General features: G+C 38.1%; 6 protein-coding genes across 6 annotated transcripts; 5 read left to right on the forward strand and 1 right to left on the reverse strand.

Annotated features, from left to right (window-relative positions):
- Positions 307-3,916, forward strand: LOC105177386 (F-box protein SKIP14). Its single transcript, XM_011100520.2, has 2 exons — positions 307-1,651; positions 2,518-3,916. The coding sequence occupies exons 1-2, from the start codon at positions 773-775 to the stop codon at positions 3,064-3,066; spliced, it is 1,428 nt and encodes a 475-aa protein (XP_011098822.1). The 5' UTR covers positions 307-772; the 3' UTR covers positions 3,067-3,916.
- LOC105177389 (cytosolic Fe-S cluster assembly factor NBP35) lies at positions 4,185-6,639 on the forward strand. The gene is made up of 3 exons (XM_011100525.2): positions 4,185-4,419; positions 4,524-4,625; positions 5,449-6,639. The coding sequence occupies exons 1-3, from the start codon at positions 4,377-4,379 to the stop codon at positions 6,366-6,368; spliced, it is 1,065 nt and encodes a 354-aa protein (XP_011098827.1). The 5' UTR covers positions 4,185-4,376; the 3' UTR covers positions 6,369-6,639.
- Positions 7,234-10,836, forward strand: LOC105177390 (glyceraldehyde-3-phosphate dehydrogenase, cytosolic-like). Its single transcript, XM_011100526.2, has 11 exons — positions 7,234-7,387; positions 7,669-7,769; positions 8,360-8,475; positions 8,553-8,652; positions 8,792-8,938; positions 9,023-9,083; positions 9,163-9,260; positions 9,769-9,911; positions 9,997-10,080; positions 10,277-10,366; positions 10,448-10,836. Exons 1-11 carry the CDS (start codon positions 7,360-7,362, stop codon positions 10,491-10,493), a joined length of 1,014 nt encoding a protein of 337 aa, XP_011098828.1. The 5' UTR covers positions 7,234-7,359; the 3' UTR covers positions 10,494-10,836.
- On the forward strand, positions 11,029-12,320 carry LOC105177508 (heavy metal-associated isoprenylated plant protein 32). Its single transcript, XM_011100695.2, has 3 exons — positions 11,029-11,581; positions 11,710-11,785; positions 11,910-12,320. Exons 1-3 carry the CDS (start codon positions 11,558-11,560, stop codon positions 12,299-12,301), a joined length of 492 nt encoding a protein of 163 aa, XP_011098997.1. The 5' UTR covers positions 11,029-11,557; the 3' UTR covers positions 12,302-12,320.
- On the reverse strand, positions 12,326-14,063 carry LOC105177391 (prohibitin-3, mitochondrial). The gene is made up of 2 exons (XM_011100527.2): positions 13,738-14,063; positions 12,326-13,171 (listed from the first exon to the last, which is right to left on the reverse strand). The coding sequence occupies exons 1-2, from the start codon at positions 14,015-14,017 to the stop codon at positions 12,591-12,593; spliced, it is 861 nt and encodes a 286-aa protein (XP_011098829.2). The 5' UTR covers positions 14,018-14,063; the 3' UTR covers positions 12,326-12,590.
- LOC105177392 (ankyrin repeat domain-containing protein 50) lies at positions 17,218-20,747 on the forward strand. The gene is made up of 2 exons (XM_011100528.2): positions 17,218-18,687; positions 19,213-20,747. The coding sequence occupies exons 1-2, from the start codon at positions 17,974-17,976 to the stop codon at positions 20,518-20,520; spliced, it is 2,022 nt and encodes a 673-aa protein (XP_011098830.1). The 5' UTR covers positions 17,218-17,973; the 3' UTR covers positions 20,521-20,747.

A 22,483-nucleotide genomic window follows, 5' to 3' on the forward strand; every position in this document is an offset into this window, starting at 1 on the left:
CTCATGCAATTAGGGTTTTGTAGAAATTAAGGACGCCACAAGCCACAAGGAAATAAAAACGAACCAAAAAAAAAAAAAAAAAGAAAAAGAAAATCCAGAACTCGATTTCCCACCACGCGTCTCTCTCTCTAAAATATTATACCGATTTCCTCTCTGTTACTTACATCTCCTTCCCTTATTAGGCTTTTCTTGTTCCTTCCATACAACTCTGTATATATAGAGAGATATATACGTATAATGAGAATTCTACGTGTGGTTTCTTTCTGCTTTCCTCTGCATAGTATGTCTACAATGCCTACACATGATATACTCTCTTCTGTGTAATCTTTGATGGGTCAAAGGTTTGATTACTGTTGGGATTAGATTCTCGCACCGAATATAATCGCCACCTCCTCCATCTGATTTGTGGATTTCATCTTCACATTGCTTTCATATATATATATATATATATTTGTCCTTTGCTTTGTGATTGTTGATATTGTTTGGCATTGGTATTGTATGTTTTGTTTGGGGTTTTCTACTCACAGGAAGGCTCTTTCTTGATATTGCCCCATCTGAAGGTGTGTTCTTCATCAAACCCATATGCATATTTTTCCTATTTTAATGGGTTAATCTTCTATTCGGATTTGTACGTGCGTAGAGGAGTTAGCAAGATTTGATATTTCTTGGGTGCGTCTGATTCTGTTTTTCGGGATAAAAAAGTGAAGGCCTTTAAATATCTGGTGTTTTTATTTGGTAATTGGGAGCCTTGATTAACATAGCTGGACAAGCTATGGTGTTAAATCAAGAAGAGAATGTGTGCGGCGGTGTAAGGTCTGATGATGGTTATTTCATGGAGGGATGGCCGGGTGCAGAAACTGAAGAGTTGGTGGACTTTGATGATTCTGAATCTCATGAGGGTTATGAAGATATTGCTGATTTGTTGCCTAATGATCCTTTTGGGATGGAGATCAATATAGGTTTGCCCAATGATCCGTGTGGCATGGATTTCAATATAAGTTTGCCTACAGATCCTTTTGGTATGGATTTCAATATAGAGGCTACTGTTGCGGCCATTACTGGTTGGATTGAGGATTTTGGTTTGAAAGCTTGTGGGTTAGAAACTGATGAAGCTTCTGAAGATAAAAATACTGATGACAACAAATTCTTTGCCGAACTGAACTTTGTTTGGACTAGCTCTATGGAGTATGAACAAGAGGAGGGAAAGAACGAGGTGGTTGGTTCTGGTATAGAGTCATACCCGCAGGATGGGTCATATGATGACCGTAATATGTCGGGTAGTGACATGGAAGGGTTAATGTTCTTTGGTTGTGAGAAATATCAGAATGAGCATGTGAACGAAGCTAGTGTTGCTGACGGAGGTGCTCCAGCAGATGCTTTATTTTTTGCTCTTGGTTATCTTGGTGTTATGGACCTTCTTTCTGTTGAAAGGGTTTGCAAACCACTGCGTGATGCTGTACAGAATGACCCACTTCTTTGGAGAAATATTCACATTGATCTTCCCTTGAATGATAAGATCACTGATGATGATCTTCTGCGGTTAACTAACAGGGCTCAAGGTACCCTTGCCAGCTTGAACCTTGTGAAGTGCTTCAAAATCACCAATGCTGGTCTGAAGCGTGTGCTCCAAAGCAACCCAGGAATGACAAAGGTCAGTTTATTTTCGATGGGCTTTTTGTTTTGCTCGTTTATTCTTCTTTCATCTTCTATCTAATATATCATTAAGTTTTTTATGACTGTATATACCTTCTATAGTTTTTTACCTTGTTATATTGGTTTGCATAGTACTATGACAAGGTGATATGTAATCTGTAGATACTGTACTTGGTGATGTATAATTATTTTTTATTTTGTATAACCTCCTTCCTTAATGTAACTGTATTCTACAGTAACCTTTTGTTGGTTGGGTGGATGGAGGGGCGGGGGAGGGGGGACGAGTTGTTGAAGAACACATCTCTTGGCTGGTGTCAAGGAGTGACAATATTTGAAGTAACCAATACTTATGGGATTATGGTACAATGAGTTCAATGAATAAGCTATTTCTGTGATTGCTTTTGCGCAGTTCCTCTAGAAGCATCAAAGGGTTGGAATAGCAATCTTTTGACTTAATGCATAGTTCATTTGGTTCTGAGATACCAATTATCCCATTTTAGTAAGTCACAGTGTTAATTGTGTTGACTTATATATCCCCATAATGCTGAAACAAATAGAAATAATAGCTGTAAGAATCAATTGTTATCCTCTTTTCCATGCTCTTGGCTATTCCTAGAATGTCTATGACCCTATATAAGTAAAGAATATTGATAATTAAATCAGGTGAACTTTTATTATTTTCTTCCTGGAATACTCTCCATTACTTTTGGGAACTTGTAGCTTGCTCAAATAGTGTTATTTTTTGTTACTTTCTTACACAAACTTTTTGAACATATTATGTTCTTTCCTGGCCACTCCTTTGTCAATCAGCTTTTATTCTTAATCTATGTGACCTTACATATTCTCCCACTTGTGTATCTGCAGTTAAGTGTGCCAGGATGCACCAGGCTCAGCATTGAAGATGTTCTGCACGATTTAAAGGTCTTTAATTCTGTTGCCTTGCCTGGTATAAAGCTCCTAAGAATATGTGAGCTTTTTGGTTTAACGAACCAGCACCTCAAAGACTTTAAGCTTTTATTAGGGGCAGATGAGGACAAAAAGCCCAGCAATTATAAACCAAGGTTCTATCGTGCGGGACAGTTATATCTCTCTCTTGACGATGAACGTGTTATTGACGTTGAAACATGCCCGAGATGCCAGCATGCGAGATCAGTTTATGATTGCCCGGCTGAGAGTTGTCAAGCGAAGATCCATTCTGTAAATGCATGCAGAGCTTGCATCTTTTGCATTGCTCGTTGTATAAGCTGTGGATGCTGCTTGGATAATAAAGCATATGAAGAGACATTCTGTTTGGATTTACTTTGTTTGGACTGTTTGGCACAGCTCTTGAACTACCAGGATAGGGTGACCTTATCACCATTGCACACTTGCTTGCGCCAAAAGTCAAGTTACCACGTCGTCCTATATGGCTGAGCACCTGACTTGAGTAATGTCTTTGAACGCTTGTGGAGTAATGGGGCGAAATCATAGGACTATATGCGCGTACCAAATCCATTACAGAAAGGATGAGTGTACCATGAGGCTGTGAGATCTGACATTTTCATTGAAGATTTGGTGCTTAAAACCATCTGAGTGGGTTAAGGTGGCAAGACTTTCAGCTCAAGAACATGGAGTCCCTTAAATGTTGAAATGTGAAATCTCAGAGATATTCTAACCCCTCTTCTGTCAACATGGGCATTCCATGAAAAATATTGTGGAAAGGGGACGACAGTTTGGCTGACAAATGATGTAGGAGAGGCTTATAATGCTGTTTAAAGTTCTTTGTGAACTTACATATGCTGCCAGAGGAAACACAGAGTTCTGACGATACGATATGTCTGTTCCGACAACAAGGTACCAACAAGTAACAGTCCAGCATTGTTTGGTAATTCCTTGATGAGACGGTAAAGAATATCACATGCTCACTGGACGGCGGTGATGCTTGTTTGCGTTGGCCAAGATATCCTATGCCCATTGGACAGCGCTGATGCTTGCTTGTGTTGGCCAAGTTGGGATGGAAACTTGAGACAGCAGCTCTGGAGAGTGGTGGTCCTGGGAATGTCTGTTGATTGGTGTAACCTTGAATGCTCAGATTTCACTAAGCTGCGTTGTGGTACTTGAGACAATATAAGCAGTCATTTCGTAATTTTCAGTACTCTGTAAGAATTGGGAGCTTCATTCTTGAGGCAACGAAGCATTTACTATGTCTTACTTTCGTTTCGTGGTTGATATCGTAACATGTTAAATGTGCTTATCATTTTTTCAGTGGATATTTTTCTTGTGAGTAATTAGTAAAATGATCAATTTCTTGTACTTCATTGAATTAAGCTATCAAATATGTTGTTAATTAAATACAAACTTTTGTTTTCATATTAAAGCAAGATAATTAATATTAATTAATACGATCTTTGGGCTAAGTAGGATAACGGGCCTGAATAGTTATGGGCTTTGAAGGTCAGGGCCATACCACTGAACTGGCCCAGATCATACTGTCTGAGGCCCAATCCAAGAACGCCGACTTACCCTCATAATCGAAGCACCGACTTTGCGCCCAGGATATGGCGACTTTAGGCTTGCGTCGTGCGTTGAATGAATTTCTTACTCTAGACGAACCTATAATTCTCTTTAGGGTTTCAGAGTTGAAATTTCCCTCGTCTTTTATCGATTTCGTTCTCGGATAAATCAATCGTTGCGTTGTAACCAGTCGTAGAATTCTCAGTCCACAGCTTGGGAATCGTACAGGAATGGGAAACGATGGCTATGAAATCCCCGAGAACGCCAATGAACGTGTGTATATTATTTAGATATTTAAATTTTCAATTTTTTTAGCATAATTAACATGAGCTTAATTCGAGGTTTCTCTTAGTTGAAATTGTTGCCTTTTACTTCAGATTGCCCGGGGCCTCAGTCCGAATCAGCTGGAAAATCTGATGCTTGTGAAGGATGTCCTAATCAGCAGGCTTGTGCTACTGCTCCGAAAGGACCCGATCCAGGTCCATTTTTTTGTTTCGATTTTACCCGTTTTGTTGCAAATAGTTTCTTAATAGGCGTTCAGTCATTTTCTGTATATAGATAGAATTGGATCAAGTTATTGGAGATCAATTGTTTAAGTTCAGTTCATTGATATGACAAACCAGGCTAATACAATCTGGATTGATAATTTTTCAAGTTCGCCTCATGCTTAAATGGATAACTTAGATGAAGAATATGGAATCTTATCTGGCCTACCCTTGAACTTGTTTTTTGCGCATTAGAGATTGCATGAGTTTGTCATGTTTTAGCAATAAAAACCAACTCTAATACAGTTTCAACATCAATAAATTCCAGAGCGAGCTGGATTAATTTGTTATTGGGATGGGTTGGATTTTCACCCCTACTTTTTAATGTTCGAATTTGATATGTTTTTAGTTAACTATTATACTTTGGTTCTGTTGACTGGTCTCATAATTAATAAAAGATAATAAGCAGTGTTATTGAAAGTTGTGATGTGCTTGCTTGAATTATATGCATAGACGCAGTGTCATGTTGGTCAGTTAAATATTTGATATCTACTGGGGAACAGGTATTCAACTTGAGTATTTTAGGTGGCAATGTGAATCTATTCAATATGTGGTATTTATTTGCTGGGTGACATGTTTGACTTACATCTCTGATATTGAGAAATCATGGAATGCCTCTATTGCCCAGAAAAAAAAAAAATCTTAACTGACCATTTGTATACTTCTATCTGCTCAGTGTTTAGTTTGGGTTGCCAAAATGTGCAATTATGCTTGATGATTAGCTTCAATTTCACTAGGGTTGGTTTGTTTATTCCAGATTTGGTCTCCATTGTTGAAAGAATGGCAACAGTGAAACACAAGATACTGGTCTTGTCTGGCAAGGGCGGTGTTGGCAAGAGTACGTTCTCAGCCCAACTTTCTTTTGCCCTGGCAGCTATGGATTTCCAGGTGGGTCTCCTTGATATTGATATTTGTGGTCCAAGTATCCCAAAGATGCTCGGTCTGGAAGGTCAAGAGATTCATCAAAGCAACCTTGGTTGGTCTCCTGTGTATGTTGAGTCAAACCTTGGAGTGATGTCAATTGGATTCATGCTCCCCCATCCTGACGAGGCTGTCATATGGCGAGGACCTCGGAAGAATGGAATCATCAAGCAATTTCTGAAGGATGTGTATTGGGGAGAGCTTGATTTTCTTGTGGTTGATGCGCCACCTGGAACCTCAGATGAGCATATTTCAATTGTTCAGTTCCTCCAGGCAACTGGAATAGATGGTGCCATTATCGTTACTACACCCCAGCAGGTGTCCCTCATAGATGTAAGGAAAGAAGTTAGTTTCTGTAAGAAGGTTGGATTACAGGTTCTGGGTGTAGTTGAAAATATGAGTGGTTTGTGCCAACCGTTGTCTGATTTCAGATTCATGAGTGTGACCGAGACTGGTGAACAAAAAGACATGACACAGTGGGTTATTGAGTACATGAAGGAGAAGGCTCCAGAAATGCTTAATTTGGTTGCTGTTAGTGAAGTTTTTGATAGTAGTGCTGGTGGTGGTGCTAAAATGTGCAAGGATATGGGAGTTCCCTTCCTTGGGAAGATCCCGTTGGACCCTCAGCTGTGTAAAGCAGCTGAAGAAGGAAGATCCTGTTTTGATGATAGTAAATGCCGGGTGAGTGCCCCTGCATTGAAGGCGATCATAGAGAAACTATTGTCACAACTGGAGGTATCAAGAATGGAGGATTGATCCTAGGCGTTTGTTCCTAACTGATGTAGCCTGATAATTTATTTCATTTTTAAGTTTCTCTTCGTCATATACGTTCTTCATTTTGTTTGAGTTAATGGAGAAAGGGTTGTCTAAAATTAATAAAAGGAAGTTTTCTTAGGTTATTCTCATGGAATTAATAGAATGACCCCATTCTAAATAATTGCAGGATATAATTTTTGTTTGGTGTACACCTATTTGGGGTCACTGAATAAATTGAGGCATGGAAATGGAATGGAGCTTGTTGGTTTCATTATTGCATCACATTTCTTGCTTTTTGCAAAGGATTGCAAGATACCGTACTTGAAATCATAACGTCATATCATGGTTGGTAAGAATGTGGTCCATCAATTATTGTAACTACTATAGATGCATACAAGAAAAGAATGACAGTGTTATGCTCTGATGTCGTAGACAGGTCCGCCGTTCACATGCAAACCAACCTCTAGTTTCTCGCCTAACGCTCAAACCTATTTTTATAATTTAAATTTGGAGTTTTTTTCTTATGGAGCTCGAGGTTCTGTTTTATTGGATTTGGCAATTAACGTCTCGTGTTATTTATTTATAATATAAAATACTTTACAAATTAATAAATGATAATCCAAATTTCCCAAACAAATACTAAGTGATTTGATATTTTTTCTTTTAGATTCATAAAATACCATTATCATTATTGATATTTATTTAATTTAAAAAATGACCATAAATTTAGGATTTGAAAAGTAAAATAGTATTCAGGGTCGTCAGAGTCACGTGCGTGGATCTATAGTTGTCCCAAGAAAAACGGCCTCGACAATTCCGCCTCTTGCTTGTGTGCCGTAACGCTCTCATCATTTCCCATTAATCATTTTCAAATATAAATACCCGCCCGCCCAACACTCTCCCACTTACCACAACGTTTTCTCTATTCCTACTACACTAGCTCCCTCTCACCTCTCTACTCTCTCATATTTCTCCAGATCTCTCATTCATAATGGCCAAAATCAAGATCGGAATTAACGGTATATGTTCTTTCTGCATCATTTCTACGTAGATCTAACCCGCCTTCTTTTTGTGTGTGTGTGTGTGTGTGTTTTGGTTTATGATCTTGTGTGTTGAGGCTGCGTTGGAGCTAGGTCTGCATAATGTGATAATATGAATTCTTGTGAATTTACGGATCATCTAGTTTCACTGTTTCTTCTCTGTGATGTTCATTTAGATCTTGAGATTTTCCCTGGCAAAGTTACGAGGAAACATGCTGGTTTATGATTTCTCAATGCTTCAATATTTTGTGCTCGTGTAGGATTCGGAAGGATCGGACGTTTGGTGGCGAGAGTTGCTCTACAGAGTGATGATGTCGAACTTGTTGCTGTCAATGATCCATTTATTTCCACCGATTACATGGTATTTTTTTCTTCTCAATGTTTTGTTCCTTTCCAGTTTAACAGGATTCATGCGTTAATGTTGCTTATAAGATCCCTGTGTTGTTTATTGTTACGTTTGAGATTAACTTAATTTTTGTCTGACCTTTTCTCTTAAGAAACGGATCTCCGCATTCTGTTTTGGATCTCTTTGATCTTTACTTGATTGATTTGGCTCGAAATGATTTTTGTCAGTGCGTGTAGATTTTGTTTGTTTTCGTGTTTACTGTGTCTTAGTAAGTATGCGCTGCCAGCTTCAGCATAGTTTAGGTTGAAGCACAGTTTATAAACAAGGTACACTATCTTTGTGTCTATCATACTTTATATGCTCCAGTATTGCTGGTTTGCAATATTTTCTTTCTGTCCATTCAGTGTCTTCAAAGTTTTTGAGGTTTCATACAACCATTGTTCTAGAGGAGTTATGTATGTTCAATAGAGTTTATCACTAGAGCTAAATTTCTTAAATTGGACGCAACCTTTCACAGAACATTATTCTTTTGCAAGGATTGCTAGGATGAAATTCCAGTGATCTTATTTTTATCTCTATCATGGTTCTTATCCTGTCTTGTGCAGACCTATATGTTCAAATACGACAGTGTTCATGGTCAATGGAAAAAGCATGAACTTAAGGTTAAGGATTCAAAGACCCTTCTCTTTGGTGACAAGCCAGTGACTGTCTTTGGCGTCAGGTACTTTCCTCTCTTATCAGCTTGAGGTGCAATTAATCATATATTTATTGATACTTATGTCTGCTTCTAATGAGTAGGAACCCAGAGGAGATCCCATGGGCTGAGGCTGGAGCTGACTATGTAGTGGAGTCCACTGGTGTTTTTACCGACAAGGACAAGGCTGCTGCCCACTTGAAGGTTTAGCACTGAACTATTCCTTTTCTCTGAAGTTGTTGCCAATCCATAATGGCTGCATTGACTAACACAGCAAGTATCTGGGAAATTGCTAGGGTCATTGAGTAATTGAATGATTTTTGTCCTCCTATCTGATTCTTAGGGAGGTGCAAAGAAGGTAGTAATTTCTGCCCCAAGCAAGGATGCCCCTATGTTTGTTGTTGGTGTAAATGAGAAGGAATATAAGCCCGACATTAACATTGTTTCTAATGCTAGTTGCACTACCAACTGTCTAGCACCATTGGCTAAGGTCTGTATTGCAACTCAATTTTTCAGGCCACTTAGATGCAATAAGTACATCATGAACTAATTATGATGCTTTCTAATGTTACAGGTCCTCAATGACAGGTTTGGTATTGTTGAGGGGCTGATGACCACTGTCCACTCCATTACTGGTAAGTTTACTTGTTAGTGACTTTTCTTTTTTAAACATGGGTTTGATGTAGTGGTTAATGTTTAATCTGTGTCTTTCAGCAACACAGAAGACTGTTGATGGTCCATCGATGAAGGACTGGAGAGGTGGAAGAGCTGCTTCATTCAACATCATTCCCAGTAGCACTGGAGCTGCTAAGGTGACTTTAAAATGCAATCTATATTACTACAACCTTGGGTTCAGCTTCCATCTTGATTGCTTTTTACTTGTGTGTCTTTTAGCTCGAATTCCTTCTTTGGCCTTTTTAAGTACTAACTTTGAAGATAAGAATGCAAATAATTTGTTCCAGTAGACTAAGCTACACAATGAAATATCAGTTTGCTTTTATAATCTGGGAACGGATAGAGTATCTCTCCTGATCAAGTCAGGTGGGATTCATTTAATCAGTTGAGAGCATATTTTGTATAGTTGTGAGAGTTTGCACACACTTGGATGCATATTTCCAACTTGTTTAGCAGCATACTCGCGACTATTATTATTATTATTATTATTATTTTTGTTATTGTCTTTGTCGTAAAATTCCTCACTTGAGCACTTCCAAGTCACAATTGCATGTACTGGTGTATCCTATAATTCTAATTCACATAATTGACTGTTTGTTATACTCTAGTGGGCTTTCTTAATTAATGCAGTTGTAATGATTGCAGGCTGTTGGGAAAGTTCTTCCCTCTCTAAATGGAAAGCTTACAGGGATGGCTTTCCGTGTTCCTACTGTTGATGTTTCAGTGGTCGACCTAACTGCAAGGCTTGAAAAGGCTGCCACATATGATGAAATTAAAGCTGCTATCAAGTAAGTAATTTTTGTTTTGTCTGTCTATTTGAGGCCTCAGTTCAATTACATGTCTTGAATATTCTCATTACTTGCTGTTATGCAGGGAGGAGTCTGAGACTAACATGAAGGGAATCTTGGGATACACAGAAGATGATGTAGTGTCAACTGACTTTGTCGGTGATTGCAGGTGAGATTTCTGTGAATGTTTCGCAGGGTATTGTTTAGTTGATAGTTGTTTATACATTGTAGTTATTTGGTTTAATGGAATCCTGTTCCCCAGATATCTAGCCATCTATATCTTTACCCGACATTTCTTGTTCCTGCCAATGGAAAATTGTTCAGCTCAAACAAATAACGAACCAAAATTTCATTGGTTTTGACAGGTCTAGCATCTTCGATGCCAAGGCTGGAATTGCACTAAATGGCAACTTTGTGAAGGTTGTCTCTTGGTATGACAATGAATGGGGTTACAGGTAAGAAATTATGTATACTTAGAAATGTAATTTTTCATTCACTTTAGCAACTGCAATATTAACAATTCTGCTGTATTGCAGTAACCGTGTTGTTGACTTGATCCGGCACATGGCAAAGGTTGCATGAGCGATGCTTATTGGAGAATCCCTTCTTTCACCTGTTGTTCACTTTGGTTGCAACCTTGGTTTGGTTGTTTAGGAATAACTGAACTGCTGAAGTTCTGAGGATTTGTCTTAACTCTTCTTTTGCGGAATTTTCTTCTTAACATGTACTTCAGCTCCGAGTTTAAGATTTATTCTACTTTTTTGGACAAAATTGGTTTTTCGGCAATGCGTTTTCTTGTTTCATGTCCAATGACGGAAGGATGACAAAAATAGAAGTCAGTAGCAGGACTTGAAACATTAAACGCCAAGAAACACCTCTGTGAAATCACAAACTACATACAAGGAAACGAGTTTCTTGGAGACCATTAGTGGAAACCTTGATCAATTTATTCTGTTGAGACAAACATATACTTGGAAAATTATTATTTGAATTAGGTTTGCTTAAATAGAATTAATCATATAACAAATGTATTATGCTTGTAATGTAATTAATTATTTTTATTTGTCATATGCTCGACCAATAAAAAATAAAATAAAAGGAGTAAATAACTTGAAGACAAAGGAATTATCGGCTTATAAAGTATCCAAACCATTAGGAAGAGGAGATGTGCGTGTTTGTACGAATATTGATTTTAGGCTAATTCCCTTAATTATAATAATAATTCTTGAACAGTAAAAAATAAGCAAATGTATGAATTAAGCTGAACATTGGAAACTGCTCATACACCCATTAATTGTTTCAGCAGAAATAAGAAGAAAGTTCCTATATATCGCATGCCCCCAATCCTAATATTAAAGGAATAATACGTAATTTTCTCCCCGATTTAACGTTTATAATCTTTTCTTGATTCTGTTCCAATCTTATGGCGTGCATATACATAAACTTCAACTTTCTCCGTCGGTCACCTTAGGACGGCCTCCCTTCATTCTCTTTCACTGATTCTCGCAAGGTACCTAATCTTTTCTCTCTGATTTTATCTATAGATTATTACATACGGTTCTTCCATGATATATTCTCACAAATTAATCCTTTTCAATTAAATCAACCGACGAAGTTGCAGTTTCCACAAAGACTTTATCCCATCAATGGATTATCATCACGCGAATTTGGTAACTAGAAGTCCTCTTTACATACATACTATGTGCTGTATCATTGTCACCTTCTCATCAATGGGTCAGACATATGAATAGATACGTAGTCATAATATATCTTTTTCCTATGAACTATGTTATTGCAGTGTTGTGTTCTGAAAGTGCACTCCCGTTGTGAGGCATGTAAGAGGCACACAATGGAAGTACTGAGTTCTCTTGATGGTAATTGTTCCTATTTAGTATTCTCTTCCCATTTTGAATAGTTAAAACTTTTGATCAGTTGAGGTGAAATGAATATATCGCATATTGATGAACACTTCAACTTTCATGCAAAATTTATTGCCAGGTGTCTATGACGTCACAATTGATGCAGAAGCAAAAACAGCCAAGATTGCAGGCCAAGTTGATCCTAACTATTGTATTAAAGCTTTAGCAAGGTGCGGGGTACATGCAGAGCTGATATGGGCGAACCTCAGTCATCCAAGAATGATAAATAGAGGTCCATATGATTATGATTATGGCTCAAACAATTACAACTATGGCCAACGAAGATCGTTGCCTGAAGGCATGTGGCACGAGATGCACCACCGTTATCCAGGGAGGAATGCTCTGCCAGAATATTCTTACCACACCAACTACTACTATGATGGAGCTAGGCATGTCCCTTCATATCCACCACATCTTGACTACAATCCATATGTTGATGAAGAGTATATGAATTTTTGTAGCATAATGTGACTGCATATTAATTCTAGTTAAGATATTTAATCATTGAAGTAGCGTAAGACAATATCACATTAGAATTTCATACTTGGAACATGTCGGTTTTGTCCCCTGGGATGAAGAGAATTGATAACGTTATTTATTTTGACAAGAAATCACAATCTTCCAACACCCAAGTACCAGTAAATTAGGCTTCATTATCCATTCCTACGTGCCAGCTATTCTTACAGTTATAACATGTTTCCTAGTGAAAAAATAAAAGCTTGTGTTACCATTGCAAGTAGCTTGATCAGCAGATGTGTGATCAGCGCCCGGCAGCCACACCAAAAAGGATGTTCTTCCTGGGCACATACATCACATTGCTGTTCCTGCTTAGGGTCGTCGCGTTTTCCTTTGCTGCCTCGATCTTCCTCAGCTGAATCAACCCCATTCCTGCAACAGCAGTAGCATCAGATATCAGCTTCGCACATTCACTCTCTCCTTCAGCTCTAATGATAGCCGCCTTTTGTTCCTGCTCTGACTTTGCCACTATGAATTTAGACCGCTCTACCTCTTGCTGTGCCACCTGTTTCTGCTCTACAGCCTTTGAGAACTCTGCACCATATGATAAATGAGTGATTGCCACGTCGTCTACTAGGATATTGAATTCCTTTGCCCTATGAATTAAACTCTGTCGCATAATGTCAGAAACACGAGAACGTTCTGTAAGCAATTGATCAGCATTAAATTGCGCTATGACAGCCTTGAGAATCTCATTGCTGATGGAGGGAAGGACTTTGTCATCGTATTCCTGCCCGAGGGTCTTGAAAATATGGGGAAGGTGATCGACCTGGGGGTGAGATAGCACACGCAAAGTGAGATTCACAATCTGAAGGTCTTTTGTCCCTGTCATTAAAAAGATTATGCTGAAGCCATGCATACCTTGAAAGAGAAGTATCTAAATATAACATGTATGCAAAATATCTGTGTGCAAAAGTTTTAGTCACAAAACTCAGTAAAAAAAATAAAATTTAATAAAAAATTGCAAGAAGGTAAAATGTTATGAATCTCTGGTGAAAAATTCATTAATCATTTGAAAACTGCATTTGTCAGCAGAAATATCACAAATATATCACATCATCTAAAGAGACACAAGTACATTAATCATCCACAAGACGAAGGTAAAGAGTACGCAAGACATGCTATTTAACTCAATTTCATTCGAGAATAAGGCATGAAAGATTCGTAATCATTTTGTCAGATGGTGAATTGTTAAAAGGATGCATTTCGTGTTGTGTTCATGTAACAATGAAATTCATCCTGACCTTTTTTTCCAATTTTGTTTTTCATCACACTACAAAATCCTACCAAACACGCATGATTCAGCGATCTAACAAAAGACCTCGAGAGACTCCAACAGCGACAGGAAAAACGAAACACTACGATAAACAGCGGAGATTTGTGTTAACTACCTGAGACAGCGGAGAAAGTGTGGGGGCGCGTGCGAACGTCAAAGATGAACGGTTTCTGAACCCACGGGATCAAACAGTGGCTGCCTTCACCGACTGTGTAATCGAGGACGCCGCGGAAACGGTCTAAGAGGACAGCGCGTTGGCCGCCGTGGACGGTGTAGAGCATCTTGTTGAGAAGGTAGGAAGCGGCGGCGACGGCAAGGTAGCAGCCGAGACGTTGCGCGACGCGTCTGCCTCTCTGGACACGTATTTCAAGGAGTACGTCGTGAGCACTCTTCATGACTGGGGTTTGGATATCGGTTCTGATTTTGGAGGGAGGTTTGGAAATGGAGGATGACAGTTAGAGAGTGAGATAACTGGGGGGATAGAATAGTGCATGCCTCATTGCACCCCTCCAACTATAGCCGTTGGATGATCGGATGATGTGATTTTCCCCATAATTACTCTCACAGCCTTCCAAAAATTCTTATCTAAATTAAATTATGCTAAACAAAATTAATTATGAAAAAAGCATCACACTTTTATTATGTAGTTGATTTTTTTTTAATTATATATTAATTATACAATAAATATATAATTAGCTCAATTCTATTAAAGTTAAAAATTTTCTGATTGCTCTTTTTTATTCACTATTGTGATTTTTTATACAGATAATTAATAATTTGGAGCACATTCTATTTCTATACTTGTGTTTAATTTTTTAAAATTGTTTTATATAATTTTTATTATTCAAAACTTTTATAAATAAAAAAAATACTTTTAAGCACATGCAAAATAAAGTAATTCTAAATTTTGGATACATAAAATTGTTTATAGAAGAATATAATGTTGGAGGGGGAAAATGCATCAGAAAAAAATAAAAATAAAAATAATTATGAAAATAATGAAGTATAAATGTATTGTTTTTCCATGGGCCCATTTTGGTCCAGCCCGCAACCCACTTCTGGGCCTAGTTTCTATATGGGCCCATTTGGGCTAGTATGTAAATTTCCGAATTTAAATTTAGGATAAATTATAATGAATTTCCTTAACATGTGTTAACTATACTATACTATATCTTAATGGTAGTTATGATACTGCAACACTAGTTTTGTAATTATGTCAACAATATCCTTAAGTTGGTTCTTTGTTGTTTGCTTGCTTTCTTTCTTTTTTTGTAGAAATATTATTGTTAAAATAAAATATGAGTAAAATTTTAAATCACTAAAAATAGTTGTGGGGAAGTAAAATAAAAAGGTATAGGGGTAAGTGAGAAGTGCATATTTGTCTTATCAATTTCCAATTATTTTATTAGAAATATTTTTGTTACCTTTGATACTTAAGAGGTGCAAATGAGAGAAAATGCATAATTCAGGAATAAAAAGTATATTTAACCCTTATAATTATGTTAAATGAAATGTATTGATTATGTGAATGTTGTGTGGCAGTAAAAGGAAGATGATCATGTTTTTGTAGAAATGGATAAAGTAGTTTGATGCATTGATAGTGATAGTTGAGATCTTCTTCGCTGTATCTGTCCTTCTATTCTATACCTGCGGAATGAACTGAGAAGAGAGAGAGAGAGAGAGAAGCATATATATGTATATATATATATATAATAATAATAATAAAAAAGGGTATGGTGATGGATTGGAAGGAGTTTTGAGATTAGTAGGGGCGTGCATTATTGTTACATTGATTAAAGCAAGCAGGGCATGCCCATGCCTCCACCCATCCCCTTCTATCATCGCTTTATCTCTCCACTTGCAAACATAAAGCTGCTTCTTCACATGCCCTTCTCTTTCATTCTCTCCTATCTTACTACTTACCCACATTCAAATTTATTTCATTTTTCTATTTCAATTTCCCTCTTTTTTTTTTTGTCTCTGATTCTATCATTTTTTATTATCATTTGAATAAGTGATATAATTAAGGAACCAAAAGTGATATTTATCTTTTCAAATCTAATTGCATTACTTCACTGCGTACAATCTTTCTCTGAATAAAATGCATTATGTCATCTTTACATACATGTCATCTCTGAAGCAGTACTAAGGGTGTGGAAGGAGAGCAAACACAAAAAGTAGAAGCAAAGACTTGGAGTTCATTCTCAAGGATTGTTTGGTAAACGTCTCTCACTTAAAAAAAGCAATGAATGGACAGGCTTGAGGTGAACATGACATGTCCTTGAGAACAGAGGATCCAAATCTATGATGGTTAAAAGGATTCAGATATATTAGGTGGGGGCGGTTGCCTGTTTAGACATCCCACCGCCTTATTACAATTTGATTAGGTCCAAAGTATCTTTTTGGATGAAGTGGACACCCATTATTCATTATTTTTCCATTAATCACATCTTCACACATATTACATACTCTATTATGTACACATCTTCTTGCTTACAATTTCTTAATATAAATTGTGCCTACTTTTTAAGCATAGGAGAAGAGGTCTGAATCCGTCCTCACTGCCCAAAACTTGTACCAAATTCCAAAGCCGCCATCTTTTCCACCCACACGGATTACTTCATTGTGGGGTGGTGGGTTAATACTTTAATGAGAGGAAGAAAGAAGTCAAGTTTTTATTCAGCATTTTGCCCGTGGACCATACGTTTATGAAAATTTGCCGACACAGGATCAACACACATTTCTTTTCTCTGCATCAACATATTCTATTTTCTCATCACTCTATCCCTTCTCTTTACTTTGACAATTGTATTAAATAATTTAATCAAGTGTTTAGTATTATCATTATTTTGGTAGCATAAAGACATTATACCCCTTCTGTTAATTTAAAGCCACAACCAAATTCATGTACAAGCCCTAAAAATTGCACCATCACTGTTACTTGGTGGGTCCTTCACAATTTTGGAAGACAGGCAGCTACGATTCTTCAGCCACGAGCATTTGAAGACAGGTAATTTTTCCCACAAGCTTATATTACCAGAAAACCGCCACAAACCGACAATAGAAAAAGTAAAAAAAAAGTCAGCTCAAGTATCGAAATTTTGCTAGGAAGATATGAGCCAAAACACAGAAAAAATAGCTCCATAAGTCCCACGTTTGAGCTTCTGCAAAAGCAAACCAAAAACAACTTACCTCAGAGACGAGCTTCGGGTGAGCAAAAATGGAGGAAAAGTCTCACTCCCAAGATGTAAGAAAGTGAGGAGAGAGATGAATGCCCACCAACTCTACTTTTTGACTTTATTACCAAGGGTAAAATCATCCAGCAAAAATTGGCTGATCATGGACTAAAACTTTTACCATTATCAAGGTGGTATTAATTATACAAATAAAACAGTATTTAGTACCAAACTCTTATATAACAAAGTATACATAATATTAGTTTATATTAATCTGCTTATCCAGACTAATACTTTAAGGTAAACAGGCCTAAAAAGTTTAATTTCATATTTTCTTTGGGACAATTCAATTTCCTTTTATGGGTTGAGAAAAATGATGGGCTTTTCTTCCTTTACGAATCTGATATCCCTTGTTTGATATTGTTAATTATGGTTTAGCTGTTCACTGACATCATTTGTAATAAACAATACTCATTGTGGCATGTTTTTGTTCTCTAATTCCTCTCCTGCTTTTTCAGAATTCTAATAATTGTTACTCCAGCTTGTTCTACTGTATGCAACTATATTTTAGAGTACTATTTGAAGCTTTTACCTGTTGTAATTATTCCTCCTAATGACAAATGTTTTCCCCTTTTCTCTTTTTGCTTTACCCCTTCTCTCTCTCTCTCTCTCTCTCTCTCTCTCTCTGTCTGCAGGTCCAGTTTTTGCATTTCTAGTCTCTCTTTCTGGTAAACTCTTTGTTAAAAGTTTGTAGGGTCTACCCTTTATTCTCTTTTATTGCTTGGAGATACGCATTTTGGCTACTAAACCACCTTTTACGATGTATAATTTGCCCATACAAGAATGAGCTTCTGAGTTTTGTATTCCTTTTTCCCCATTCTTTTCAATTTTCTCATTGAAAAGCTTGGTACCAAAGTATTCTCTTTTATCTTTGAATAAAGGGAATCTGATTGTCATATTCTGGGGGTTTGGTTTTTACACAGATTGTGTTCAAGAAAACAAAAAAGGCTGCAATTTTTATTGCCGAAATCACATTTTTCTGTAGGTTTTTGGCTTTGACCGAGGAATCTGATTATTGTTATCTGGATTTTGCTGAAGTTTTTGCACAGCCAAAAAAGGGTTGTGTTCTTTGGGGCTGAAATTCTATTTTCCTCTCGCGCAAAATTTTCTCTGAGATGACTCCCCCAACATACTTCCCTCTGAGGTGGGAAAGCACTGGAGATCAATGGTGGTATGCTTCACCGATTGATTGGGCAGCCGCCAACGGACATTACGATTTAGTCCGGGAACTCCTCCGCCTCGACGGCAACCACCTCATCAAACTCACATCTCTTCGTAGAATCCGCCGCCTGGAAACTGTCTGGGACGACGAAGAACAGTTTCATGATGTTGCCAAGTGCCGCTCCGAGGTGGCAAGAAAGCTGCTTTCCGAGTGTGAAAACAAGAAAGGTAAAAACTCCCTCATCGGGGGTGGTTATGGGGGATGGCTTCTGTACACCGCTGCCTCCGCTGGGGACTTGAGTTTTGTTCAAGAATTGCTGGAGAGAGACCCTCTTTTGGTCTTTGGAGAGGGAGAGTATGGCGTGACTGATATCTTGTACGCTGCCGCCAGGAGCAAGAACTCTGAGGTTTTCAGGGTGGTGCTTGATTTTGCCGCCTCGCCGAGGTTTCCGACGGGTGGCGGGACAGGGGTGGAGGAAACAATTGGGGAGATCCCGTCTGCTTATAAGTTGGAGATAATGAATAGAGCTCTGCATGCAGCTGCGAGAGGAGGTAATCTCAAGCTGGTGAAGGACCTTCTTGGTGATTGCTCCGATGATGCCTTGGCTTATAGAGATATTCAGGGAGCAACAATCTTACATGCGGCGGCAGCCCGGGGTCAGGTCGAGGTGAGAAACCTAGTTTCAGTCTCTTGTTGTATTAGAATTCTTTGTTTTTGCAAATTACAAATATATAGATTTTTGCTCTCCATGCTTGACCATCTGTATGGTTTATGAGGGAAAAAGAGAACTCTCTAATATTAGCTTATGCCAAGATAAGGCTAGGTAGAATTAATAGAATTTATCTTAGTCATCTTTCTCTTCTGGGGCAAAGGTCAGAGGTGGTTGCTCTCCATTCTTGAATGGTGGTGTGTCCAACAGATTGTCAAATGCATTGATTATTATGTTGCACCAATTTCAGAAGTTTAGAGGTTCCTTGGAAAATATGCTTCTTTCACTCGCTTATCAGCTGCATTTTAGTGTCTTGAAGTTAATGTTTTGATGCTTACGAGTGTTAGCTGGACAGGGGCCTGACGCAGCGCCTCATTTTTGCGAGGGCACCATGAAACTCACCTTTGCTTTCTCTGCTTCCGGTTTTATTTGATAACTGTGTTTTTGTCCTTCATAATCATTCTGCTCTTAAACACTCTGCAGGTAGTCAAAGATCTTGTATCGTCTGCTGAGATTATCAACTCCAGCGACAATCAAGGCAATACAGCGTTGCATGTGGCTGCCCACAGGGGGCATTTAGCTGTTGTCAAAGCTTTAATTCTTGCATCGCCTTCTTCAATCAATGCCAGAAATAATGCAGGAGAGACATTCCTGCATTCTGTTGTTACTGGTTTTCAGACTCCTGGTTTCCGGAGATTGGACCGCCAAATCGATCTCTTGAAGCATTTGCTATGCGGGAAGCTCTTCAATGTTGAAGAAATCATCAATGCCAAGAATAATGATGGCAGAACAGCTCTTCATTTGGCTATCATGGGAAATATTCATTCTGATCTTGTTGACCTACTTATGACCGTTGGTTGCATCAATGTGAACATCCGTGATGTGGATGGCATGACTCCTCTCGATATTCTCAGGCAACGGCCACATTCTGCTTCATCAGAGCTACTAACCAGACAACTGATATCTGCCGGTGGGATTTTCAGTTCTCAGGACTATTCAGCAAGAAAAGTTATTGCATCCCACATAAAGAGGCAGAGTATAGGAAGCAGTCCAGGAACGTCCTTCAGAATAAGCGATGTTGAAATATTCTTGTACACGGGCTTGGAGAATGCATCAGATGGCAGTCGTAGCTTAGGCCCGAGCACTACTTATTCACCTGATTTGAGTCACCACGGCTCAAATGTGGAGAGCCATAGTCCCAGAAAAAGTACTAAGCTCGGTTCAGTAAATTACGCAGCACAACGGCTGAAACGGCTCCTCCACTGGCCCAAGATGAAAACCCGAGCTTCAGATAGGCTCAAGAAACTGGAAGACCGGACCTCTGCAAGCGCTTCGGAAGGTGTTCCAGTCCCCCTACGTCAGAGATTTTCAAAGCCCTCGTCTCTTCCTAACAACAAACGAGCACTTTCTGTGAGGAGCAACCTACCAAGTCCAACTGCAAAAAAGAAACTAGCTTCAGGGGTGATGCACGGTGTTATGCAGGCAGTCCCAAATTTTACAGTTCCTCATCGATCACGTTCTAGTTCCTTCTCTAAATTGTCATTGTCTTCACAAAGTTCCGTGGATACACCAAAAGGAGGTCAGATTGAGAATGACACTGCAAAGCCTTCCTGCTCGTATACCATAAACGATGATGGTGCAAGAAATTCCCTCCACAGGCCTAGTTTGGTGAACAAGATGTTAGTGCACCAGTACCTCTGCTTCGGTGGTTCAAGCCAACATCTAGAGGCTCCTACCGGCGACCCACAACCGTACGATATTTACGAACGTTCTGTTCTATCAGCGGCATGAGTAAGGGGTCCACGAGGTAGAGGTGTTAAAATAGTTTTTGTACAAAGTTTGGATCCATGACCTCCACTAGGTGCCTATCATATCTGTTGCTTACATTTTCCTTTGATGACATTTTGCGCAATATATGCTGCCCTGCAGTAGAATCGTTTTCTTGATATAATGCTGGGCTATCAAACGGTTTGGCATCTCATACCATCACGCACTGGAGGAACAAACTATTAAAGACTTGCATGACTGTGTAAATGGGATGGCTTTAGTCTTTATGTCTGGTTATTGATTTTTCACTGCAATGAGCTGGGGCGGGTGTGCTATCTATTTCTTGCCTTTGGTAATTATGATTGGCATGAAATTGAAGGGTTGCTTTAGTTGTAGGAATCTTTATTACAGCAGGTGATGGGAAGTGTTCCCCAAAGACAATGACAACTTTGTGTCCGCCCTCTTTTCATCAATGTTTTAATAATTCAATTTCTAACCTTTTTCATTTCCGTCACGCTAAAAACTCTCATCATAAATGGACTGCAATGTTAGGGGCCGTTTACAAGGGCCGATAAAGGGTGGATTGAGCCTTAAAGACATCATACTACAAGAAACTACGGTCTAATAGTCCCTCATAACTTGTCCTATTTTCGGCGTGTGATAGTAATGAGTAAACATAAAAATTATTAATTTATTCAATCCAACATTCTATCTAATTAGGTTTTGTGTCACACGGCAGACGGATCTTGTAAGTGTTTCGTAATTGGGCTCAGCTGCGGCCCAAAATTAGACTGTTGCTGGATATTCGAATTCTTCCATGTCCATTAGGGATAGCAGCAGCATGATATCATTCGAAAATAAGAGATGAAAGATGTCAACATTTTGCTCTATAATTATCATAAACAAAAAAAAATAAATAAATAAAGGATGAGAATGTTTAACTATTATTGATTTGGATTCGAATATTTATTACATCCGTGTAACATAACAATGACATTAGCGTTTTGACTTGGTAAAAGTCCCATCCTCCTGACCTCACTCTTTGGAAATTTTAGCACCAATTTCAAAGATTTTAGTGTAGAAATTTCCAAAACCATCAATTTCTAGGGTTCTCTTTTTGAATAAAGACTTAAAATGGGTCGCCGTCACCCCAACCATGTTAGAGTATACTTTCCAACATTCTATTGGATAAAGCTGAATCAGTTTACCCTGTATCTCTTTTATTTGATGTGATTCATTATATCATTTAATATATTTAAAAATGAATCAGGACGAAAACTGTATATCATTTAATATATTTAAAAATGAATCAGGACGAAAACTGTATCATATATTATATAAGTATTCATTTTATAATTCCTGAAAAATGATGGAAAGTATGAGGTATTTGGAAAGAGGAAAAGTCAAGATATCAGCACAGTTAGGTGTCGACAAGCATTATTAGTTGTGAAAGTAAATGCTGCGCCAACACCATTTGATATATGTTGACTTCCTTAGTCTTCTTTGTACATTATAATAAGCAACTGCTCCGAATTTTCCACCTCCTTTCCGGCACTTTGTACCTTTTCTCATGTCAAACCAAACAAACTCTCCCAATAATATTTTTTTTTTTCTTTTCAATTTTATCTTTCCATGATTTTTTTACTCTTCACATTGCATGTCGTTACCATCTTTTTCTAAAGACAAAATATATGGCATGTCGTTACCATCTTTTTCTAAAGACAGAATATATGGCGTCTTAATGTGATTGACGTCGTTCTGTTGTTTGAGATATTGTTTATTCTTGCTTTGTATGAATCTAAAAAGATGCACGATCACTAAACTGGATGTGGGACTTTTCTTCGACAACACAGTCTGACTAAGTGCAACTTACGTAATTAGAAAAACTTAAATAATAAAAGGAATAATAGCAGAGGGATGGAAATTCAAAGAAGGATGCAAGAGACAATTAATTAAGTAGTCCCACTCAACTCGTAAACCTTAATTT

Source organism: Sesamum indicum, linkage group LG15 (genome assembly GCF_000512975.1).
Source record: "Sesamum indicum cultivar Zhongzhi No. 13 linkage group LG15, S_indicum_v1.0, whole genome shotgun sequence".
Lineage (NCBI taxonomy): Eukaryota > Viridiplantae > Streptophyta > Magnoliopsida > Lamiales > Pedaliaceae > Sesamum > Sesamum indicum.

Bases quoted from the DNA above. Each gene is read 5' to 3' on its own strand.
- LOC105177386 (XM_011100520.2), top strand. From the start codon at position 773: ATGGTGTTAAATCAAGAAGAGAATGTGTGCGGCGGTGTAAGGTCTGAT. The intron at 1,652-2,517 runs GTCAGTTTATTT...GTGTATCTGCAG, and splicing joins GCAACCCAGGAATGACAAAG to TTAAGTGTGCCAGGATGCAC.
- LOC105177389 (XM_011100525.2), top strand. From the start codon at position 4,377: ATGGGAAACGATGGCTATGAAATCCCCGAGAACGCCAATGAAC. The intron at 4,420-4,523 runs GTGTGTATATTA...CTTTTACTTCAG, and splicing joins CCCCGAGAACGCCAATGAAC to ATTGCCCGGGGCCTCAGTCC. The intron at 4,626-5,448 runs GTCCATTTTTTT...TGTTTATTCCAG, and splicing joins TCCGAAAGGACCCGATCCAG to ATTTGGTCTCCATTGTTGAA.
- LOC105177390 (XM_011100526.2), top strand. From the start codon at position 7,360: ATGGCCAAAATCAAGATCGGAATTAACG. The intron at 8,653-8,791 runs GTTTAGCACTGA...TCTGATTCTTAG, and splicing joins AGGCTGCTGCCCACTTGAAG to GGAGGTGCAAAGAAGGTAGT. The intron at 9,084-9,162 runs GTAAGTTTACTT...TGTGTCTTTCAG, and splicing joins CACTGTCCACTCCATTACTG to CAACACAGAAGACTGTTGAT.
- LOC105177508 (XM_011100695.2), top strand. From the start codon at position 11,558: ATGGATTATCATCACGCGAATTTG. The intron at 11,582-11,709 runs GTAACTAGAAGT...ATGTTATTGCAG, and splicing joins ATTATCATCACGCGAATTTG to TGTTGTGTTCTGAAAGTGCA. The intron at 11,786-11,909 runs GTAATTGTTCCT...ATTTATTGCCAG, and splicing joins AGTACTGAGTTCTCTTGATG to GTGTCTATGACGTCACAATT.
- LOC105177391 (XM_011100527.2), bottom strand. From the start codon at position 14,017: ATGAAGAGTGCTCACGACGTACTCCTTGAAATACGTGTCCAGAGAGGC. The intron at 13,172-13,737 runs GTAGTTAACACA...TTTTAATGACAG, and splicing joins CACTTTCTCCGCTGTCTCAG to GGACAAAAGACCTTCAGATT.
- LOC105177392 (XM_011100528.2), top strand. From the start codon at position 17,974: ATGACTCCCCCAACATACTTCCCTCTGAGGTGGGAAAGCACTGGAGAT. The intron at 18,688-19,212 runs GTGAGAAACCTA...AACACTCTGCAG, and splicing joins CAGCCCGGGGTCAGGTCGAG to GTAGTCAAAGATCTTGTATC.